The sequence below is a fragment of the Pongo pygmaeus genome, chromosome 2 (assembly GCF_028885625.2).
Source record: "Pongo pygmaeus isolate AG05252 chromosome 2, NHGRI_mPonPyg2-v2.0_pri, whole genome shotgun sequence".
Lineage (NCBI taxonomy): Eukaryota > Metazoa > Chordata > Mammalia > Primates > Hominidae > Pongo > Pongo pygmaeus.
In genome coordinates this window covers 115,741,305-115,762,603 of record NC_085930.1, presented here as the reverse complement: position 1 = coordinate 115,762,603, position 21,299 = coordinate 115,741,305, and the positions used below count along the sequence as shown (strand labels likewise).

The following is a 21,299-nucleotide window of genomic DNA, read 5'->3' as shown; positions in this document are numbered from 1 at the left end:
CATAGAAATGAAAGGCAAGCCTTTGTTTTCTGTAGCTACCAAGTTGTAGTTTCTTCACTTGAGGAGAAACTAGAATGATAAGGGATGGATTCATAGTGAGTAGCAAACATTTCCACCTACATTCCAGCTACTCTGATCTTGTCCTGAACTCCTTTGATTGTGTAGAGGTGTGTGGGGTGCTGGGAGTTTTAGGTCAGATCACAGATAAGGAGAGATGAAAGCTGTGTATGCATGTGGGTGGGTATGCTCAGGAATGTGAGTATGTGAAGCTCTGAATCGGTGCAGACTTCAGAGGTTTGGGTCCTGAAGCCAGGGGTTAAGGATGGTTCCAAAGCCTCCCCACATCTTGAATCTAAACCAGATCAGAATGAAAGAATATAAAAAGTCACTGGTTATATGGCATGGGCAGATATCACACTAATTAAAAAATGCTGGCTGTTTGGGGCTTTTATTTCAACTTCTGGATACTGAAGGGAACCAGTTAGGTCAGGAAGTACAAGAGAAATGCACCCTCAGCCTATGGTATGAGCTGGATGTGGACCCAGTTGTGCCTCCATCTGTTGGCATAAACATAAACATCTGTTGGGTAGCTCTTCAGACCAGTCTTCTTGGGCCACTGAAGGACCAAGCCCCACTGTCAGCTTCAGTGGACTTTGCCCTGAACATTTCATGTTTTTTGTTTTTTTGTTTGTTTTTTTTTAAATGGAGTCTTGCTCTGTTGCCCAGGCTGGATGGAGTGCAGTGGCGTGATCTCGGCTCACTGCAACCTCCGCCTCGTGGGTTCAAATGATTCTCCTCCCTCAGCCTCCCGAGTAGCTGGGACTACAGATGCGTGCCACCATTTCATGTTTTTAATTACAACACTTTCTTTCTAACCATATTTAATATGAGATTTCATAGAAAAGACCTGAGTCCTAAGGTTTGTTTTAAGTCCCACATGTGGAGCTGCTTTTTGTTTATTTAGTTTCTATCATCATTACTGTTATTATTATACAGAGAAAACTTTACTGGATAGGAGGTAAAGTTTTAAAGAGCTACTTAATGTTCTAAGTTTAGACTTCACATAACCAAAAACAAAATGAATCTGCCTACATGTTTTTTCATAAAGCCAGGCTGTTCTTGTGAGGACCGTTGTCTGGATACAAGCTAAATGGATCTCCATGTTCACAGTGAGACCCTGCACTGTACCTAAACCAGTCACAATTTTTTGTTATGTTTGAAGCTGCTGGTAGATTTTCTCTCTTACACAAACATACATGTTTTCACTGTGCCCATACAACAGTCCTGTGGGGTAGGGATTATCATTCCTGTATTATTGTTGCTACGGAGGTAGGTGAGGTCACACCAGCTAACAAGTGGCAGGGCTGGGACTTGAACCCAAATGTAATTCCAAAGCCTGTGTTCTTTCCATGTAACTTATATTTAAAGTCAATTTCTAAATAAAAAATTTCACTCTAGGCTTTTAAATGGCAACCTGTGTAATTTGCAAATATCCTGGATCTTGGCTGCATTGGTCATAATTTAAAGTTTAAACTCAGTAGTTTTAATTACAGAGCTAAGACAGTGACATTCATGGTACAAATCTGATCCCGTCACTCCCCTTTTCCATAACATCAAATCCAAACTCATCTCCATGGCTTGCAAGGCCCTTGCTGTCATTACTCCCATCTCATACTCCTTGCTACTCCTTTGTTTTCTTAAATGTTTTGTGCTTTCTCTCACACCAGGCCTTTTACACATTGCTGTTTCACCTGCTCCTCCCACCACAAAAAAATTAATGAAACTTTCAGCCCAGCTTCTTTCAAGAAGGCATTTCTGGGCTGGGCACGGTGGTTCACACCTGTAATCCCAGCACTTTGGAAGGCCAAGGCGGATGGATCACAAGGTCAGGAGTTCAAGACCAGCCTGGCCAATATGGTGAAACACCATCTCTACTAAAAATACAAAAATTAGCCGGGCGTGGTGGCAGGCGCCTGTAGTCCCAGCTACTCAGGAGGGTGAGGCAGGAGAATCACTTGAACCCGGGAGGCAGAGGTTGCAGTGTGCCGAGATCGTGCCACTGTACTCCAGCCTGGGTTTCAGAGTGAGACTCCGTCTCAAAAAAAAAAGCCATTTCTATACCCCTCCCTACTCATAGTCCCCAGTCTGGGCTATGTGCTCTTCTTTGGGCCCCAAGAGTGCCCTGCACTTTCCCATCCTAACAAGACTCATTGTGTACCAGAAGTACATATTCAAACGTCTCTCCTGCTAGATGTGGGCTTCATGAGGTCAGACTCCTGCCTATGTTGTTGGTCAATGCTTCTGTACCGCCTAGCATCGGAGCTTACATTTTGAGAGACAATCCTTTCCATTTCAAATCACATAAACCCAATTATATTGGCTTAGGAGCAAAAGGGAATTTGTTTACTTACATAACTGAAAATTCCAGAAGGGTCTGGTTTTAATAAAACCAAGTCCTCAGTGTCGTCAGAAATCTGTCCTTCTTTGTAACCCAGCTCCTTTTTTCTCAGTTTTGGCTTCATGCTCAGGTAGGTATTTCTTACGAGGTGCAACGATGACTACCAGTTGCTCCAGGCTTACATCCTGCCATGTTAAGAAACCCAGCAAAAGGCAAATATGTCTTCCAATAGGGCTTGCATGAATCCTTGCAGAGTCTTTGGCCCAGGGTGGGTCACGTGCCCATCCCTAAGCCAGTCATGTGGCTCAGATTGGCCAGCCCTTGATAAAAGACAGAACATTGGTAGGGTGAGAGTGGTTCCCCAGAGGAAAATAGAGGAACTTTTACCAGAAAGAAGGGTAATGGATTCTGGCAGGCAAAAAATGTCAGATGTCCACTACACTCCCCATCTGTAACTGGTGCTTTGAAGATACGGGTTCTTGCTGCTGGGCCAGCACTCTGCCTAGAAGACCAGGGAAGCATTTGGAAGGCTTCCTGTCTTGTCTTTAGAGAGGAAGGCAATTGTCTATATGTGCACTTTAAGCTGCCCCATTCATAGACCCTCTGTAAGCCTGTTGCTGGCAGATAGGAGGTCCCCAGCCCATGGGAGGGGGCAAGGGAGAAATGTGTACGAGTGGGAAACAGGGTCTTAATTTGCTGGGCTGCAATGACACCAGGGCCAGGGGCCTAGGCAGAAGCATTAGCTCTAAGGGCATATCCAGGAAAACAGAGCCACATGTTACCATGTTCCTCCAGTGGATACACAAGGACCATGCCCCACATCTCCAGCTCTTCACAACCCTCTCCAGGGTTTCTGCTCCACCCGAGTTTGCTCACAGAAATGGAGAAAGTTAAGTCTTAGGATCACCTCATCTACCTCTATCAAGGATTTCTCTTTACTCTCCCTGTGGGGTATCTGTGCCCATGGCATCTTTGTGTGCTGGGACCGGCTATGGGCATGCTTTCTTTCTATCTTTTTTTCTTTTTTTTTTTTTTAAGACAGAGTCTCACCCTGTCACCCAGGCTGGAGTGTGGTGGTGTTATGTCAGCTCACTGCAACTTGTGCCTCAGCCTCCTGAGTAGCTGGGATTACAGGGGCGCGCCACCACACTCTGCTAATTTTTGTATTTTTAGTAGAAACAGGGTTTCGCCATGTTGCCCAGGCTGGTCTCAAACTTCTGGCCTCAGGTGATCTGCCCGCCTTGGCCTCCCCAAGTGCTGGGATTACAGGAATGAGCCACTGCACTCGGGCCGGGCATGTTTTCATTGACAGGGATAAGGAGGAGAAAGAGGGTGGTCCTTCAAAGCAGGCCTGCCCCAGGCTGAGCCTTGGGAAAATGGCAGCATGTAGTAGCCTGTTGGGGGACCGCACAGGGGAGACTGCTGGGTCAGCTAGCCACCTCTGTGGTCCTCCTTGCATGGTCCTCCTCAATGCTCCTTTCTGATGTACAGCTTGAGGCAAGAAGTCCCTGGAACCAGATGCAGACCCAGCAGGCAGAATGCTCTGCAGAAGAGAGCTAAGCTTCAGCCCCAGAGGGAATTAAGTAAGGGAATTGGGGAGGGAGAGTGTATGCTTCCTGACCTCCACTTGAAAGCATTGTTTTTTTCCTAAGGGAAAACAGCCCCCAGCAGAGCTCACTGGGACACGCAACCCCTCCCTTTTCCTTCCCCATGTCTATATCTAATTTTTAGAGCAATTGATTAGAATCACTTCCTGAGATTTTTCTAGTTTTGCTTTCTGAATTACAGTTTATGTAACCAAGATCTGTTATAGTGAGTTGTTTCTCCTAGTTGTCAGATAGCAGAGAAAAAAATGTACGCCTGCAGAATCCAGCCTTTGATCCAGCGTTCCTGGAGAACCCCCACTCATTTATGAAGTAAAAGCTTTTATGAGACTATAATAATAAAAGCTAAAATGTATAGCCCGGGTGTGGTGCCTCACAACTGTAAGCCCAGCACTTTGGGAGGCCGAGGCAAGCAGATCACTTGAGCTCAGGAGTTTGAGACCTGCCTGAGTAGCGTGACAAGACCCTGTCTCTACTAAAAACAGAAAAATTGGCTGGACGTGGTGGCACATGCCTATAGTCCCAGCTACTTGGGAGACTGAGGTGGGAGGATGTCTTGAGCCCCGGAGATAGAGGTTGCAGTGAGCCAAGATTGTACCACTGTACTCCAGCCTGGGTGACAGAGTGAGACCCTGTCTTTAAAAAACAAACAAAAATTATGGAGTGCTTGCTCTATGCTAGGCACTGTTATAAGAACTCATTTAATTCTCACAACAAACCCTAAGATGGGTATTTATTATCTCCATTTTACAGATAAAGAAACTGAGGCACAAAGAAGTCACACAACTTGCCCAGGTCCTGTACTATTGCTGGTTGAGCCAGATTTCACACCTAGGCAAGTTGGCATTGGAGCCCACATTCCTAACCACCACACATTCTTCTAACTTGATGGGCTTTACCTGTCATGTCAAGAATTAATTGTGGGATGCAAAATCAACAGCAGAGAGACAAGTCAAAAAGCAACTGTAGTGGACCTGAGCCAGGATAGGGCAGGGACAAGGAGTTGCTAAGGATACATTTAAGAATCGATTAGGATGTCAGAACCAACAACTTAATGAGGGAAAACGACAGATGTCTAACTTAGGATATTGGTACCCTGAGTGAAGAGGGGAGTGGTGAGCCCCATTTAGATATGCTGAGTCAGAGGCATCCAGAGGAGATGTCCAGCAGACAGGTGGATGAACTGGCCTGGCCCAAAGACACAGCTCAGTCATACACACATTCATTTGGGAGTTTAGTGGCCAAATAACAAACGATCTCCGTGGGGCAGTTGGTGAAGGCTTCCTGGGTGAGGTTGGCTTTGAGCCAGGCTCTGAAGAGCAGGATGCTCTGAGAAGTGGGGAAATGAGGGGAGGAGGAGTGGGAGAAGGGATGTCAGTGTGATGAGGAGTCTACCATGGAGGAAGCTAGGGAGTAAGGTGGGCAGGTGCTGGGTTTAGATAGAGGAGGTTATCGGGGAAAAGTGACAGAAAACTTTGGAATGACTTTTGATGACTTCTTCCTCCTAAGTCTGATTTTTAAAAATGAAAATCATTATGGAATATTTTAGACTGACGTTCATAGTTGCTACTCCCTCCTTTGCTCTTCCAAAGTAATTTCTTAAAACCAATGTTATGGGGAGATGTATGCATTCAACTATCTTTAATATCCTAAAAGACCTTGTTCTTGGATACCTGGGCCACCAGGAGACCTCTCATGTGTCTTATCAGTGGAAACATGTAAAGGGGGCAAGTGAGGAAAGGTGGTGAGAGGTAAAGTCTTGGTCAAAGCAGAAAGCAGCAAGACCCCTTTTGTGTGTACAAGGAGGATGAGCGGTGGAGCTGGATGCCAGATGAGAAAGCCAGCAGGAGCATTCTCCTGGGAAAAGGACACTTCTTTGGTACCTTCTTTTCACATGGGCCTCCTCTGGTTTTGAGTTTGGTGGATATGTTCATTCTTGTTGATATCATAGACCAGGAGTGGCTGTGGGCCGGGACAGTAGCCACATTGCTTCTGGAAGGCTGAGAACACTGCTGTTGCCTGGTTTGTCTCACAGGCTTGGAGTGTAGAAGCGTAGGAATTAGGCTGAAGGTTGAGAATTAGAAGGAGGATATGGTTTAGAAATAGCACAAAGTTTCCAAAAGACAGTTTAACAAGACTGTTTACTTCCCCCCCCCATTATTAGAGCAATACATAATTACCAGAAAACATTTGGAAAATGTGGAAGAAATGTAAACACTTATGGTCTGACAATTAATTACTGTTAACCTTTTGACATATTTCTTGCAAATCTTTTCTCAATTATCTTTTTTAGTTTGCTTTGCTTAGTTATGATCAAATCAGATATACAATAATATATATTAACTTTTTCATCTAATGTTATGATGTCAACATTTGTCCATTAAACTGAATTTTTATTTCATGTGTCAACCAAAACTCTCTTACCAGTTTATGAGCAAATCAAGGACCTTCTGGATGATAGCTGGGGGAGAGAAGTAGCAGCTGGGGCTGGAAGGCAGTAGGGTCATTAGTCCAGAGCACCCACGTCTGGAGCCCTATTCAGGAACAAGTGAATGCTGAGGGTGGGTGAGGCCAGTGCTGATCCTGAGGAAATCCTTCCATTTACCCTTCCCACTTCTCCTATTTTGAGAGTTCTAGACCAATCCAAGAGTGATTAGAAAATTAGCCACTGAGCCTCCAAGAGGTTCCTGCAGGCCCTAGAACTAACCTTATTTGAAAGGAAGAATCCTGGAACTTCCCACAGCTATGAAAATGAGACCACTTTGGCTGCTTCACTCTTTATACAGAGAAGGAAAGACCTGGGTAAGCTCCCTTTCCCTGTCTGGAGGCACTATGGCCTCCCAGATGCTCAGATAACTAATTTACTGACTCCGTTAGCTGTGTGTAGCTTCTGTAGAGTAAGTAATCATGTGGTAGAAATTATGAGTAGTGTACTGGTTCCAGGTTTATGATTTTTTTAGTATGTAAGTTCATTTGTTAATTAGTTAGCTAGTTAGTTATGGGGAAGATTCGTGTGATCCAAGGATGAAAATAGGACCTGGGAAGGTGCTTTCTGCAGACTGCTCAGTGTCTCTGAGACATGAACAAATAGCTTGTTTACTTGCAGAGGAATGTGCTATCAGCCAGGGAAAAGATTTTTTTTCTTCCCCTGACTAAATTATCTGAGTGTGGCATAAAAATTAAAACACCCAGAGTAACAATGAAATGGTTTAACGAATCATTTATATTAAATACAAGTTTATTGCAGTGCTTTTCTCTCCCTATTTGGCATGTTCCACCTTCTTAATCTAACCTAAATTGTTTCAAGATTGTATTCAGCATGGCACATGGGGAAATCACACACTTTGGAAACAGGCCCACTTGGGTTTGAATCTGGCAAAGGAACCGACACAATCCTGCTGTATTTTCTCAATAGTTGTATTTTCTCGGCAGGAAGGTGGAAGCAGTAATACCTATCTCCTTAGGAGTATGCGAGATGAGGTTTGTGAACCTCATTGGGACCTACAGGGTTGGCCCTTGATAAACAGTGATTATTATCTCTTCCCACACTGCCACTTAGGCGGCCCGCATGCCTGGCGGTCCCAATGGCCTGGTCTGGCCTGACCTGCCTTTGAAATGAGATGCCTGAAATGAGATGGCTGGTACTCTATGACAGGCACCCAAGGATGCTTGAGGAAGATAAAAACAGCCAGCTTTCTCAGAGATTTATGATTCTGAAGCTCATCTTTAGTAAGTGCGGATCTTAAATTCATACTTACTGGGCCATTTGCCCAAACCTAGGGTAGAAACCATTCATATCTGTGGAGTTGCTGGAATAACAGCTTTTCAGTCCCTTTTCAGAATTTCCATCTAAATGCACTTAGTTTTGCTGCTGGCAGAAGAGTACCCCCAAAACATTCAGCAAAGATTTTGTGATCTCTTGGGAGGAACTAGGTGTTACACAAATCACTCGTAAGTGCACAAAAAGAGGAATTGTGCCAGAATTGCTTTTTGGGAGAAGAGATAAGCTCCAACAGTTATCATGTGGACTTAAATCATTTCCTGCTCTGGCGATTTTCCCATTAATCCTAAGCATGGTCCCTTGCCTACGGCCTCTTCTCAGAGCACCACTGATCCGCCCAGGCATGGCATGTGGTGGGACAGTCCCGGCTGCATTCCCAGGCAAATACTCCTGCCCCTCGAAGTTGTCAGTCCTTCCCTGAGGGGTGTTTTTCATCTATACTAATTTTCACCTTTTATTCCTGGCTTGTGGCAGCTTGTCCTGAGCCTTGGATAAACAGAAAAGATGTGTCACTCCCTCCAGTGCCTTAGTTCAGAACAGGCCAGGGCACAGTATTGCCCTGGATCTCATGAAGATGGGCATTGCCCTGGCTCGCCCTACTTGGGCAGGAACATGTGTTCTCCATCCAACATCTCCTGCTGTTTATGTTTTTTAAGTGTAATGGAAGCCTTCAGCCCTAAGCTCTGTGGATCCAGGCCCCCACCAACTTCTTGACAAACTCTTGGCGAGTTTAAGCAGGCGGTTCTTTTGTGCCTTTACATATCTCATTTCTTAACCCACGAAGTTAGTCATTTCCATAGTGAGCAGGGGATGTCCAAGAACGTAGATTCAAAGTGATTCTTTGTTGGTATCCATAATGGAGAGATGCTTCCCAGGGAGTGTCAAGTCTGATTTGTGCCTGAAAAGATGTTTGTTTTGAAGTAGTGCTTGGTGCAGGGTGGGAATACTTCATCTGCTAGGTTCAGGAATGCAGATGGGGACCGACCCTGTGGGTGGGTCAGTTAATAAGCAGGCAGCCCCTGCTGGGCTGAGGTCAAAGGGATCCTGTCCAGCCAGAGGGACTGGACTCCATCAACTAACTGGCTCCTGGGATTCTCACATTGGATTCACGGTTCTTTAGAGTAACTTCCAGGAGCCCCTCATCTTCTCCTGCTGAGCAGGCCCTCAGGGCTGGAATCTGGAGTCTGGGGGGCAACTGCACACTCAGATTTTTGCATTATATTACAACTATCAGTACATGCTGCAGTTGGCCACAGTGTGCTCTGTTTCTGTTTCCAGCTTCCCAGTGCAACGTCAGCTTAAAGAAGCAGAGGAGCCGCAGCATCCTTAGCTCCTTCTTCTGCTGCTTCCGTGATTACAATGTGGAGGCCCCTCCACCCAGCAGCCCCAGTGTGCGTCCGCCACTGGTGGAGGAGAATGGTGGGCTTCAGAAGGTCAGTACTGGTGAGGAACTGTGCCCTCCATAAAACTGCAGCAGCAGCATCTCTGTCCCATCCTTGATGAATATCCTGAATAAGAATATGCAGAGCCAGGCGTGGTGGCTCACGTCTGTAATATCAGCACTGAGGTCAGGAGTTCAAGACCAGCCTGGCCAATATAGTGAAACCCCGTCTCTACTAAAAATACAAAAAACTGGCTGGGCGTGGTGGCAGGCGCCTGTAATCCCAGCTACTAGGGAGGCTGAGGCAGGAGAATCGCTTGAACCTGGGAGGCGGAGGTTGCAGTGAGCCAAGATCCCACCATTGCACTCTAGCCTGGGCAATAAGAGCGAAACTATGTCTCAAAAACAACAAAAAGAAAAGAATATGTGATAGTATGTGTACAGCCATTTACTTAAAGATTTGAACTTACCAAGAAAAATAACCTTTTTTGATAAAGGATATCTCATTTAGCAACTAAGGATTATATTTGATGGGAGTTACATGAGTCACTTCACATTTTTATAACATTCTCTCTTGGGAAGTTGAATGCATGAAACAGTTAAACTACCAGTAGCAGACTCACAAATAGATAAAAAGAGAAACAGACATAGAGAAGAGCTAGCAATAAAATAATTGAGTTTAACTACCTTGTTTAATAACAAACGTGTTATATATTCTTTTGTATGTATCAAATAAAATATGTCAGATTGTCACAATAGGTCAAAAACCAAAATCTACCCACAAGCTGTCTAACACAGAGCTGAAACAAAGTTACTCAGAACAGTTGAAAGTATAAGGATGAGGCCAGGCACGGTGGCTTACGCCTGTAATCCCAGCACTTTGGGAGGCCAAGGCGGACAGATCACCTGAGGTCAGGAGTTAGAGACCAGCCTGGCCAACATGGCGAAACCCCTTCTCTAGTAAAAATACAAAAATTAGCTAGGCGTGGTGGTGGGCACCTGTAATCCCAGCTACTTGGGAGGCTGAGGCTGGAGAATCGCTTGAACCCAGGAGACAGAGGTTGCAGTGAGCCAAGATCACACCACTGCACTCCAGCCTGAGTGACAAGACTGAAACTCCATCTCAAAAAAAAAATATATATATATATATATGTATAAGGAATAAGGATGAGCGAAGAGACCTCATACAAGTATAAATTAAAAGAAAACAAGGGTTACAATATTAATCTCAGTCAAAATGGAATTTCAGGAAAAATCAGTGAAAGAAGATTATTCATCATGAAGATAGTTGACATTTGAGGACACAAAAGTCATACAACTTTATGTTCCAAATAACATGAGCAAAGGACACAAACAGGTAATTCACAAAATAAGAAATACAGATGGTTTAGTCTTGTTGATATCATAGACCAGGAGTGGCTGTGGGTGGTGGCAGTAGCCACATTGCTTCTGCAAGGCTGAGAACACTACTGTTGCCTGGTTTGTCTCACAGGCTTGGAGTGTAGAAGCATAGGAATTAGGCTAAAGGTTTTCATATGGTCAAACATATGAAAAAATAAGAAAAATGTTGCACATATAAATACATGAAAACTATTTAACATGTTTAGTAATGGAAGAAATGCAAACTAAATAATGAGAGACCATTTTCCAGCTCTCTACTTATCAAAGATATTTTTAAACACAATATTTTGTTTTAGCATGGAGTGGTAGGAGGGAGGATAGAGAATGTAAATAAGTTGCTGGTAACATTGTTAATTGATGACACCTTTCTGGAGGAAAATTTGGCAATATCATCTTAAAGCCTTAAAAATATCCGTATTTGTTGATGCAGGCAGTTCCCCTTTATGGACATAATTATGAATGTGCAAAGATTTAACCATGAGGTACCATCCAGCATAGATTATAATACCGAAAAATTATAAGCAACCTGATGTTCAACAATAGGCAGTTGGTTAAAAAAACTATAGAATAACTATGCAGTCAAATAGCATATAGCCCTTCAAAATGATATGTCATAAATATTGCTGATATGAAGAAATGGATAGAGTGTCTCTCTTGTTCTCTCACACACATACACAAGCATTTATAAGACTAGAAGGACAGATGCTGAAATATGAAGAGGTTTTCTCCTATTGCTTACACTGGTAGAATTATAGCTAGGATTTTCTCCTTCCCTCTATACTTCCTTCAGTTTTCATAAAATCAGCTTAAATTACTTTTATGATTTAAAAAATTATTTTAAAACCACATGTGGATGTATAGAAGGGAATTCTGGGAAGATGACAGCCTGAGCACATGGCTCTGACTATTAAAATTCCCTCCCAGGATAAACCCAGGTGGGCCTCCTGGTAGAGCCTGGAAAGTGCATTAAGGCCCCCAGTTTTCCTGACACCTTCAGGGTAGAGAGCAGGCACAGGATTTATTCTCTCTGGTACTCAGTAAGAAGCAGGGAACCACCAACAGAGTAAAATGCTTATGTCTCCCTGCGTCCTTGGACAAACACTCGAATGTATAGTCCCATGAGGTCAACTAGCCAGAAGGAGCTGGCAGATCGCCTTGGAAAGGGCTCGCACTGCCCACACCATGTGTGTGGTCCTTGGAGGGGCTGCCCTGGTGAGCTGGATTGCTTCCAGTGCTTGTGCCTGGGAGGAGCCAGTAGTATAGGGGCTTTCTTCATCTCTGAGGTTTGTTAACTTGGGCTCTGCTGGGCCTTGCAGTACTCCCTCATTTGCCACTTCCCAGAGAGCCTCATAGACTGACCTGCACAGACACTGAGGGAACACACAACCTGATGCAAGCAAAGAAAAATGCAGCCTCCACTGAGAAAGTCCAAGTTGAAAAAAACTGTAATGAGACTCCCACTGAGGTAAAACTAATGGAAGAGATGGAAGAGAACTTTAATGGACAACTCAGGAAATGAATTATGAGCACAAAAGTAACATTTGGAACTTAAAAACTCATGATTTCTAAATATAAAAATTCAGTAAACAAACAGAAGGAGAATGGTCACTGCTGGGAACTGAATTCATGTTCTGGAAAAGCAAATGGAAGAAGAAATATCTTACAATTCAGACCAGAAACACAGAGATGGTAATTGTGAGAGAGAACAGCAGGCATCTAGGAGATGGAACATGCAAATGTTAAGAGTTCCAGAAAGAGAAAAAGTAGTAGAAGAAAATTTTCTTGAGCTGAAAACAAAGCTTGAATCTGTGGATTGAAGGAGCTTACCAAGTCGACAGCAGGATTAGTAGAGGAGCACATGCCTAGATGTATCTGTTGAAATTCTGAAGTTTAAGGACAAAGAGAAAGTCTTACAAGCTACTAGAATAAGTTATTTTCAAGGAAAACAATTATATTAGTATCAGACTTCTCATCAGCAACACTAAAAGCCAGAAGACTATGAAAAAATGTTTATAGGCTACTGAGAGAAAAAAATGGAAACCAAAAATTCTGTATGTGACCAAGATATCATTTATCTATTGAGACAAAAGTTTCTTAGATATGTAATGATTCAGAGAGGGAACAAAAAATAAAAATCTGAGTGAGATTGATACTCAGTTATGATATAATTATTAAAAATGTTAGAAATGGGCTGGGTGCAGTGGCTCATTCCCGTAATCCCAGCACTTTGGGAGGCCGAGGTGGGCAGATCACGAGGTCAGGAGATCGAGACCATCCTGGCTAACACAGTGAAACCCCGTCTCTACTAAAAAATACAAAAAATTAGCCGGGCATGGTGGCGGGCGCCTGTAGTCCCAGCTACTTGGGAGGCTGAGGCAGGAGAATGGCGTGAACCCAGGAGGTGGAGCTTGCATTGAGCCGAGATCGCGCCACTGCACTCCAGCCTGGGCAACAGAGCGAGACTCAGTCTTAGAAAAAAAAAACAAAAAAAATGTTAGAAATAGGCTGGGTGCAGTGACTCATTCCTGTAATCCCAGCACTTTGGGAGGCTAAGGCAGGAGGATCATTTCAGCTCAGAAGTTTGAGACCAGCCTGGGCAACACAGGGAAACCCCCATCTCTACAAAAAAAATAAAAAAAAAAATCAGCTAGGTGTGGAGGTGTGCACTTATAGTCCACCTACTCTGGAGGCTGAAGTGGGAGGATTGCTTGAACCCAGGAGGTCGAGGCTGCAGTGAGCCATGATCGCACCACTGCCCTCCAGCCTGGGTGACAGAGCAAGACCCTGTCTCAAAAAGCAATGTAGAAATAAATATTATTATTAGGAATATAACTAATAATAGAACTGTAACAAGTGGCACAATTAGAAAATAGATCTTTAAAATTCACAGAGGGAGTAAAGGAGAAATAAACAAATTGAACAAGCCATCAAAATTAAGGAAAGGGAAAAAGAACAAATAAAAGATAATAAATAGCAAACATAACATAAATAATAGGCATAAAACCTAGTTTGATGAACTAGATTCTTCTAACAAAGACCAAGACTACATCAGTTTGGTTTGACAAATTCAGCTGTATGATATTTCCAAGAATATACCTGTCATCAAATAGGAATGATTTTGTCAGTAAGTAAAAGAAAACTGCTGGGCATGGTGGCTAATGTCTATAATCCCTGCACTTTGACAGGCTGAGGCAGGAGGATCACTTGAGGCCTGGAGGTTGAGGCTGCAGTGAGCCTTAATTGCTCCACTGCCCTCCAGCCTGGGTGCTAGAGCAAGATCCTGTCTTGAAAGAAAGAAAAAAAGAAACAGAGAGAAAGAGGGAATGAAAGGAGAGAGAGAGAGAAAGTGAGAAAGAAAGAAAAGAAAAGGAAGAAAGCTGACAAATAATAGCTTAGACAAATAGGGGATTATTTTTCTCACATAAAAAGCCTGAGTCAGGTAGTTGGTGGGATTTGGATTTCTGATGATGCCATCAAGAATCTGTTCTTCTGTCTTTCTGCTCCCCTATCCTTGGTATGTTTGCCTTCATCCTCATGCTTGCTATTTATGATCTCAAAGTCGCAAGCTTCAGATATCGTATCCACATTTAAAGGAAGAAGATAGGAAGGGGTGGCCCTGGCCGTGTCAGTCCCTTTTATGGAAAGTAAATGCTTTCACAGAAAAACCCAGGAGACTTCTGTTTATGTCTTATTGGCCTGACACGGTGCCTGGTAGATTTCTTTTACTTACTGCCAAAATCATTTCTATCTGATGACAGGTATATTCTTGGAAATAGCATACAGTTGAATTAGTCAAACCAATTGGGTATAGCCATTTGTCACATGGCTATCCAATAGCAACAGGGGAGGAATTTAGCCCAGCATATTCCTGCTCTCAACAAAATCAGGACAAGGGAGGAATGACTCATGAGTAGATACACTAGTCAATATGGGTTTGTTTATGCTTCAGTAACAACCTCAAAACCTCAGAGGTTTAAACAATAAAAGTCTATTTTTCACTCATGCTACTTCTTTATAATGGGTTGGCTGAGGCTGAGCCTTTTGTTCTGTGGCACTATCCAACAGAAATATCATGCGAGTCACATGTATAATTTAATTTTTTCCAGTAGCCACATTAATGAAAATATTTTTAAAACAAGTGAAATTAATTTTAATAACATTTTATTTAATCACTATATCTAAAATATTGTCTCAATATGTAATCAATAGAAAAAATATTAGTGAGACAATTTATATTCTTTTTATCTTACTAATCCTTCAAAATCTGATGTGTATTTTATACTTACAGCACATCTTAATTTGGACCAGCCACATTTTGTGTGCTTAGTAGCCACATGTGACTAGTAGCTACCATACTGGACAGTATAACCATCTTATCCTCATTCACATGCCTACGCCCCATCTCTTTGCTTCCATGACTGTCACAGCAGGACAAAGGAAATGTGATAAATCACATTGGCTCTTAAAGTTTTCACTCAGAAAACTCAGAAAAACATGCCTTATTTCAACTTACATTTTATTGGCTAAAGTAAGTCACATGACTGCATCTAAGTTCAAGAGAAATGGAAGTGTAATCCTCCCACATATTCAGAAGTAAAACTGGAATTATTTGGTGGACAGTGCTAATGACAATTACAGTAGGTGACAGTTTCTGACATAACATATACAGATAAAGGAAGGTGGAAAATTAAGAAACGGGCAAAATATACAACGCAGGTCAAACAGAAAGCAAGAGTGGCAATGTTAATATCAGATAAAGCAGAATTCAAATTCAAAAGCATTAAACAGGATAAATAGGGGCACTTTATGACAAATGGTCTAATACATGAACTGTATAGTAGCCCATAAATCTTTATATATAAAATCAACAATGCTGCCAAAGAAGAAAACTATACATGATAAAAAGCTATCTTCTAAAAATAAACAGCAACCAACACAGGAAAATCAGTGGTAGGTTCTGGCTAATGGAATAAGCCAAGAAAATGAGACAATTGGTATAAACATGGAAAAGATACAAAGTTAGTCTTATTTGCAGATGACATGACTGTTTACATAGAAAACCCAAAAGACTCCACCAAAGTTGATTCAAATCATAACAGATTTTGATTTCTCATGTTTATGAGAAATGTGTGTGCTGTTTCTGGATAGAAAGGCTTAAGTTCCTCTGGGACAAAAAATGTCAAAGAAGAACCGAGAAATTTTTAGAAAGAAAATAAGGAAGACAGCTTAGTATCTTTGTAGATGAAATGATATGAGGAAATGGCATGGCAGCCCTGGAAGATTTCCTGGAATACTCAGCCATATCTATCAGGAAATAGAGGCCTTTAGAGGCAGTTCCTCCAGCAGAGCTGAGCTCACTTGGACTTACTGTTCATTCATGAACTTCCTTCTATTAACATTTGTCAAGATGGCTTTTTAAAGAATTATATTAACTTTGAGTTAATTTAGTAATCCAAAGTGGGGTGATACGTCGTTTCCATAACACTTGACTAGTCAATCCAGGAGACCAGACGCCAGAGAAAGAGCCCTGTCAGAGTAGGGCAGCGAATTCCCAGAGGAGGACCCTCTACCTCTTGCACCCCGCTTGCTCAGGACATTCAGAACACAAAGCCCAGGTCTATTAGATGTGGAAGCAGATTCCAGGCCCATTTCTACTGCTGAGTCCTTAGGTATCTATGCCTCTCAGAATTCAGCATGCCAGAGGAAGAAGGAAGGCCATGGACAGAATGGGACAGATGACCTCTAGGATTCCATCCACCCTGCATATTTACTTTTGCCCTGGAGAAATGAGGATTTGGAGCCTTTGCGTTTCCAGCTGCTTCTGCAGCAGCGGCTTGAGTTAGCAGCCATTGCCACCATCACAGCCACAACCTGGACCTGTAGACCAGAAGCCTCCAGAGGCTGGGAGGAGTCAGCACCCCAATGGCAAAGACCATGGAGGACCTTTAAGGGCAAAGACAGCGTAAAACAGATTGCTGGACACTCACAAATATATGCATACCTCATGCTGTATACACACACATACATACATGTAAGCTTCTAGGGTAATTTTCAAGGCCAAATATCCTTCTAGATCAGCACCTTTGCTTGCTCATAGTGGGCATTTTGTCAGGCCCTTCAGATGCATTGTTGTGATCTCGCGCGTCATTGGCGTGCTCATCTCATCAAAAGTGTGTTCTGAAGGTGCACCTGTGTGCAGGGGCTGTCTGCACTCTCCTACTAGAGCAGAGCTGAAGACTGATTGTCACTAGAAGGGGAGAGAGTGTCTGCTGACATCTGGTGAGTAGAGGCCAGGGATGCTGTTAAACATCCTGCAACAAATAGGACGTCCCTCACAACGGAGTTATCCAGCCCAGAATGTCACTAGTGCTGAGGTTGAGAAACCCTACTCTGAAGTGACCCAGACAGGTATGGCAGCACACACCTATAGTCCCAGCTACTCAGGAGGCTGAGGCAGGAGGATGACTTGAGCCAGGAGTTTGAGGCCGCAGTGAGCCGTGATCACACCACTGCATTCCAACCTGGGTGACAGAGCAAGACCCCATCTGTAAAGTAAAATAAAATAAAAATAAGGAGACCCAAACAGGCTGTGAGCTTCTGGTTAAAATCTCCCCCACCAAATACTATGCAGCCGTAAAAAAGAAGAAGTCATGTCATTTGCAGCAACATGGATGGAGCTGGAGGCCATTAATCTAAGCAAACTAATGCAGGAACAGAAAACCAAATACCGCAGTTCTCACTTATAAGTGGGAGCTAAACCCTGAATACTCATGGACAACAAAGGGAACAACAGACACTGGGGCCTACTTGAGGGTGGAGGTTAGGAGGAGGGTGAGGATGGAAAGACTATCTCTTGGGTACAATGCATATTACCTGGGTGATGAAATAATCTGTGCACTAAACCCCCATGACATGCAATTTACCTATATAACAAACCTGCACATGTACCCCTGAACCTAAAATAAAAGTTTTTTTAAAAGTATGTCCTCCACCAAATATGTCTGTAGGGGCAGTGACCTACTCTTGAGTCCCCGTATTAGGAATAATATTATTTAAGAGCTTCTGAAATGAATTTATCTGTGCAAGTTCTTGAAAGCTTTGATTTATTTGATTGCATTGTCTGTTGGAGAGCAGCATAGCTCTGCCTTGAGTGATGTCAGAAGGAAGCTTAAAATCCTTAAGACAAGCCGGAAATCTGAAAAAGGAAGAAACCTTGGAGATCATCTCAAGAGGAAATGATACTTGCTCTTATGCTGCAGAGGTGATGACTAGGGGTTGGAGATAATCAAGAAGTTGCTAAATGGTTCTTAGTGTCAAAACAGAGCTCAGAAAGGTGCCAGGCAGCTGCCATTGCCAGCCATCAGGTTTGGCCCCTTCATGTGAGACCTCATTATCACTGTAACCCTCTTAATAAAAATGGTCACATCTTTTCACAAATCCTTCAGTGTACAAGGCATGAAGCAGTGCATCGCCTTATTAGGCCATCTAAAAAAGAAGAAACAGAAACTGGAAATGCTCAGTGGAAATAAACTGTTTTTTATTAGCATTTCTTAACAATGCTATAATGAAGTGTTTCCATCAATTAGGTTTGGAATGGCTGGCATTTGGGGCTGAGGAATAATTGAGGCCTTTCCTTGGGGCCTAGGTTTTCTTAACACTCCCTGTGAATAAGGTTGTATTTCCCTTAAAGGAGAAAGATATCCCCTTGTCTGCTGCCTGGGAGGGAACTTCTTGTACCTTGCCTTGTCGCCTCTCCCCACTCTTCCCCTGGGGAGCTCCTGGAATGACCAGGAGGTCATTGTAATCTGGTGAACATGTCTCCCATTCCCTGCATATGATATTGACTTAGTCTTTTTAGGGAAAAACTTGCTTAAAAGAAAAAACAAACAGTTTTTAGAGGGAATCAAGGATTAAAGTATGAGTTTTTATTTTTGTTTTTTAATTAAGGTTTGAATTCCTGGGAGTAAGGGAGGTGCTATTTAAATACACAAAATGGTTTGTGAGTCTCAGGAGCCCAGCCTGGCTTGTTAGGAGAGCAGGTGTCTGAGAGACAGAAGGAGCCTCATGCCTTAACTGTGGAAAATTTTCAGGTGCCTCCTGTTCATTAAACACCACCAAGGTACAGAGAATGGCAGATCATGCAGCTGCTGTGCTCGAGAGGGCTTTGAAGTTTCTTTTGAGGATATGATCTTCTCTTCAAACCTGACAATGATTTTTTTTTCTTTTTCCTCAGGGTGACCAGAGGCAGGTCATTCCCATACCAAGTGTATGTATATTTATCTAATTTTATTTATTAAAACAGTCATAAGATCTTGTGGCTTTGGGCCTACTTATATAAAGGATTTTTTTAATGTTATTGCTTATGTTGAGTTTATCATGTGGTATAAACAGCTCTGTTCTGTTAAAAAGAAAACTGAAGCTGCATTTTAAACTGAGCAGGAAGTTCTGTACAGAGACAGTTTCCTTTCTCAGGAACAGCAGGGCAGCGAGCTCCATTAACCTAATTCTCATTTTTCCTTTCTCTCTGGGAAGGACCTCCAAGCTGAACAAGCTGAGGTTGCTCAGAGCCCTCACCCACACCCCACCATCTTAGCCTCAACTCCATAGATTGGCGGGAACATTGTTTTGCCCAGACACAGTTCTTTGCAGCAGATTCAGTCCCAGTGGAACTGGGCTCACCAAGCCCACGTCCCAGGTGACCGGACCGTTTCTAACTTACCAGTGGTAGCATGGCTGTAGCTCCGAGATCAGAGAAGTCACCCTAACTATTCTCGGGACTTGCAGGACCCATCCCACAGGCCTGCTGTGCTGCAACTCTGCCCCAGCTGGGTGCTCCCTGAGGCCACCCTGACTTCTGTTGTCATCCCTGAAATTTGTTCCACCCCAGCACAGTCCTGTACCAGCCACCCCTCAGCCATCCGCTGTCCTGGCTGTCCCTTCTCTTCCTCCTGCTCTGCCAGCAGAGCCACCCAGCCTGAGGCCAGTCAGCAAGAAGTAAACTGAAGACCGACTCCCAAAAGAAACTTACAGTCGAGATGCCTTTCAAATAGTCTATTTGAAACAAGACCTTTCAAATAGTCTTATGTCCTTAGAGAAGGATTTAGGTTTCAAAATGTGTCTATAAATTAATTTTTTAGTCTGTAAAGATGATCAGATTCAGTTGATTCAAATGTGTTCATCTCTGTTTCCTTGGAGTTTTTCACATATTTTCTGGGAACATCCAATAGACACAGCAATCTTACATAGAAAGGAGTAGGTGGATTTCACGTGTGCAGGTTGACTCCGAAGGCTTTGGTAGTACATGTCACTTACAAATTGCCCAAAAAGTTTACAGTAATTTCATTTTTCTCAAAACTCTAACTCTTCATTGACTAATGCATTGCAAGAGTCTGTGTAGTGATTCTGACTTTGCCCATGTGCCTGAGGGTTGGGTTTTGTTGAGAAAACTGGCTTTGATCAAAAAGATTGACCTAGCAGCACAACTTTTTATCCAGAGTTTGAGGGAGATGCTCAGCAGAGTTAATACCAGAAGACTCTTTAACCTTTATACAAAGTAGTTTTGACATTTTAATGTAGAGGTACCTACATTAAACGATGGCAGGTAGCATCTCTCCTTCCACCTTCAATATCACTATTACTGTTTTTTCTTAAAGCTAATTGGCAGCCACGTGCAAAGTTAAGTGCAGAAGAAAAAGCACTTGTCAGTATAAAAACCCCACTGAAGAAACTGACCCTTTTCCCACAAATCTAGATTCAGCCATGTATAGAATTCTGGAATAAGATAAACAAGAAGAAAATTCCTTATGTAATTGATCCTAGTGATAGATCAATAAACTGCTGACTGTGTCCTATATGTGAGATGTTGGGTCAGGCCATGTGAACCTATGAACTATCTTGCCCAAAGAAACAGCCGAGCTAAAGGAACTTGCACTTTTGAATGATGACCTCCAGAAAAGCATTTCCAGTAGTGAGCACAGTGTGATTTCCACTGACTGCTTAGCATATAGGACTGATCCCAAGTCCATCCGGGCCAGCTCAGCCCTGGAATCAAGTCTTGGGAGCCGCTGCAAAATCTGCACCTACCTGAAAAGGCCCCAGGTTACATAAGCAGCGTGGTCCTGGCCTTTCTGGACCTCAGGGGGACCTGGCCAGTGCTGGGAGCCCTGAGAGCTTAGGGTGCCATACATAGGACCAGAAATCTGGGCTTGTTCTGAGCCTCCAAAACAGATCCCACAACCTCCTGAAAGCTTTCTTCAGGCCCTGAAGGTAAATAATCCTCTAAGCCTGTGGTGACCAGAGCAGCTGCAGCTGGGGTCCCTATCTGTGCCTGTCACCTCACCCCTCTTTTTTCATTCGCATGTTGCTCTGTTTGTATGTGTAGGTTTGGTCTTTTAATTTTTTACTAAACAATAATTCAAGCTCATGGCTAATTTTTAAATATTGAAGGATTTGGGATTAACACCCGTGGGAATACATACATACATAAAGTTGAAAGATTAAAGCAAAAAGAAAATGTCTCTCAATGTAATCCTACTGCCTTCTAGGTAGCACCACTTTTAACATATGTCATTTATCCTTCCAGAAGTTTTCCAGACAAACACAAACATATTTATATAAATGAAGTTGTGTTGTATTCACCATTCTGCAAATTGCTTGTTATTTTCTAACAAGATGCCTTGAACATCTTTCCAAATATTAGTAGGTATATATCTGCCTCATTGTTTTATATTTCAT

At 43.0% G+C, this 21,299-nt stretch overlaps 1 protein-coding gene across 3 annotated transcripts in view; it reads left to right on the top strand.

Moving 5' to 3' along the window:
• Positions 1–21,299, top strand: part of CTDSPL (CTD small phosphatase like) — a 122,162-nt gene that overhangs the window by 75,960 nt on the left and 24,903 nt on the right. For all 3 annotated transcript variants that reach the window (XM_054481962.2, XM_054481963.1, XM_063662035.1), the window contains exons 2-3: positions 9,062–9,216; positions 18,799–18,831. In XM_054481962.2, the coding sequence (XP_054337937.1) occupies positions 9,062–9,216; positions 18,799–18,831 (188 nt within the window). The remainder of the gene's footprint in view (positions 1–9,061; positions 9,217–18,798; positions 18,832–21,299) is intronic.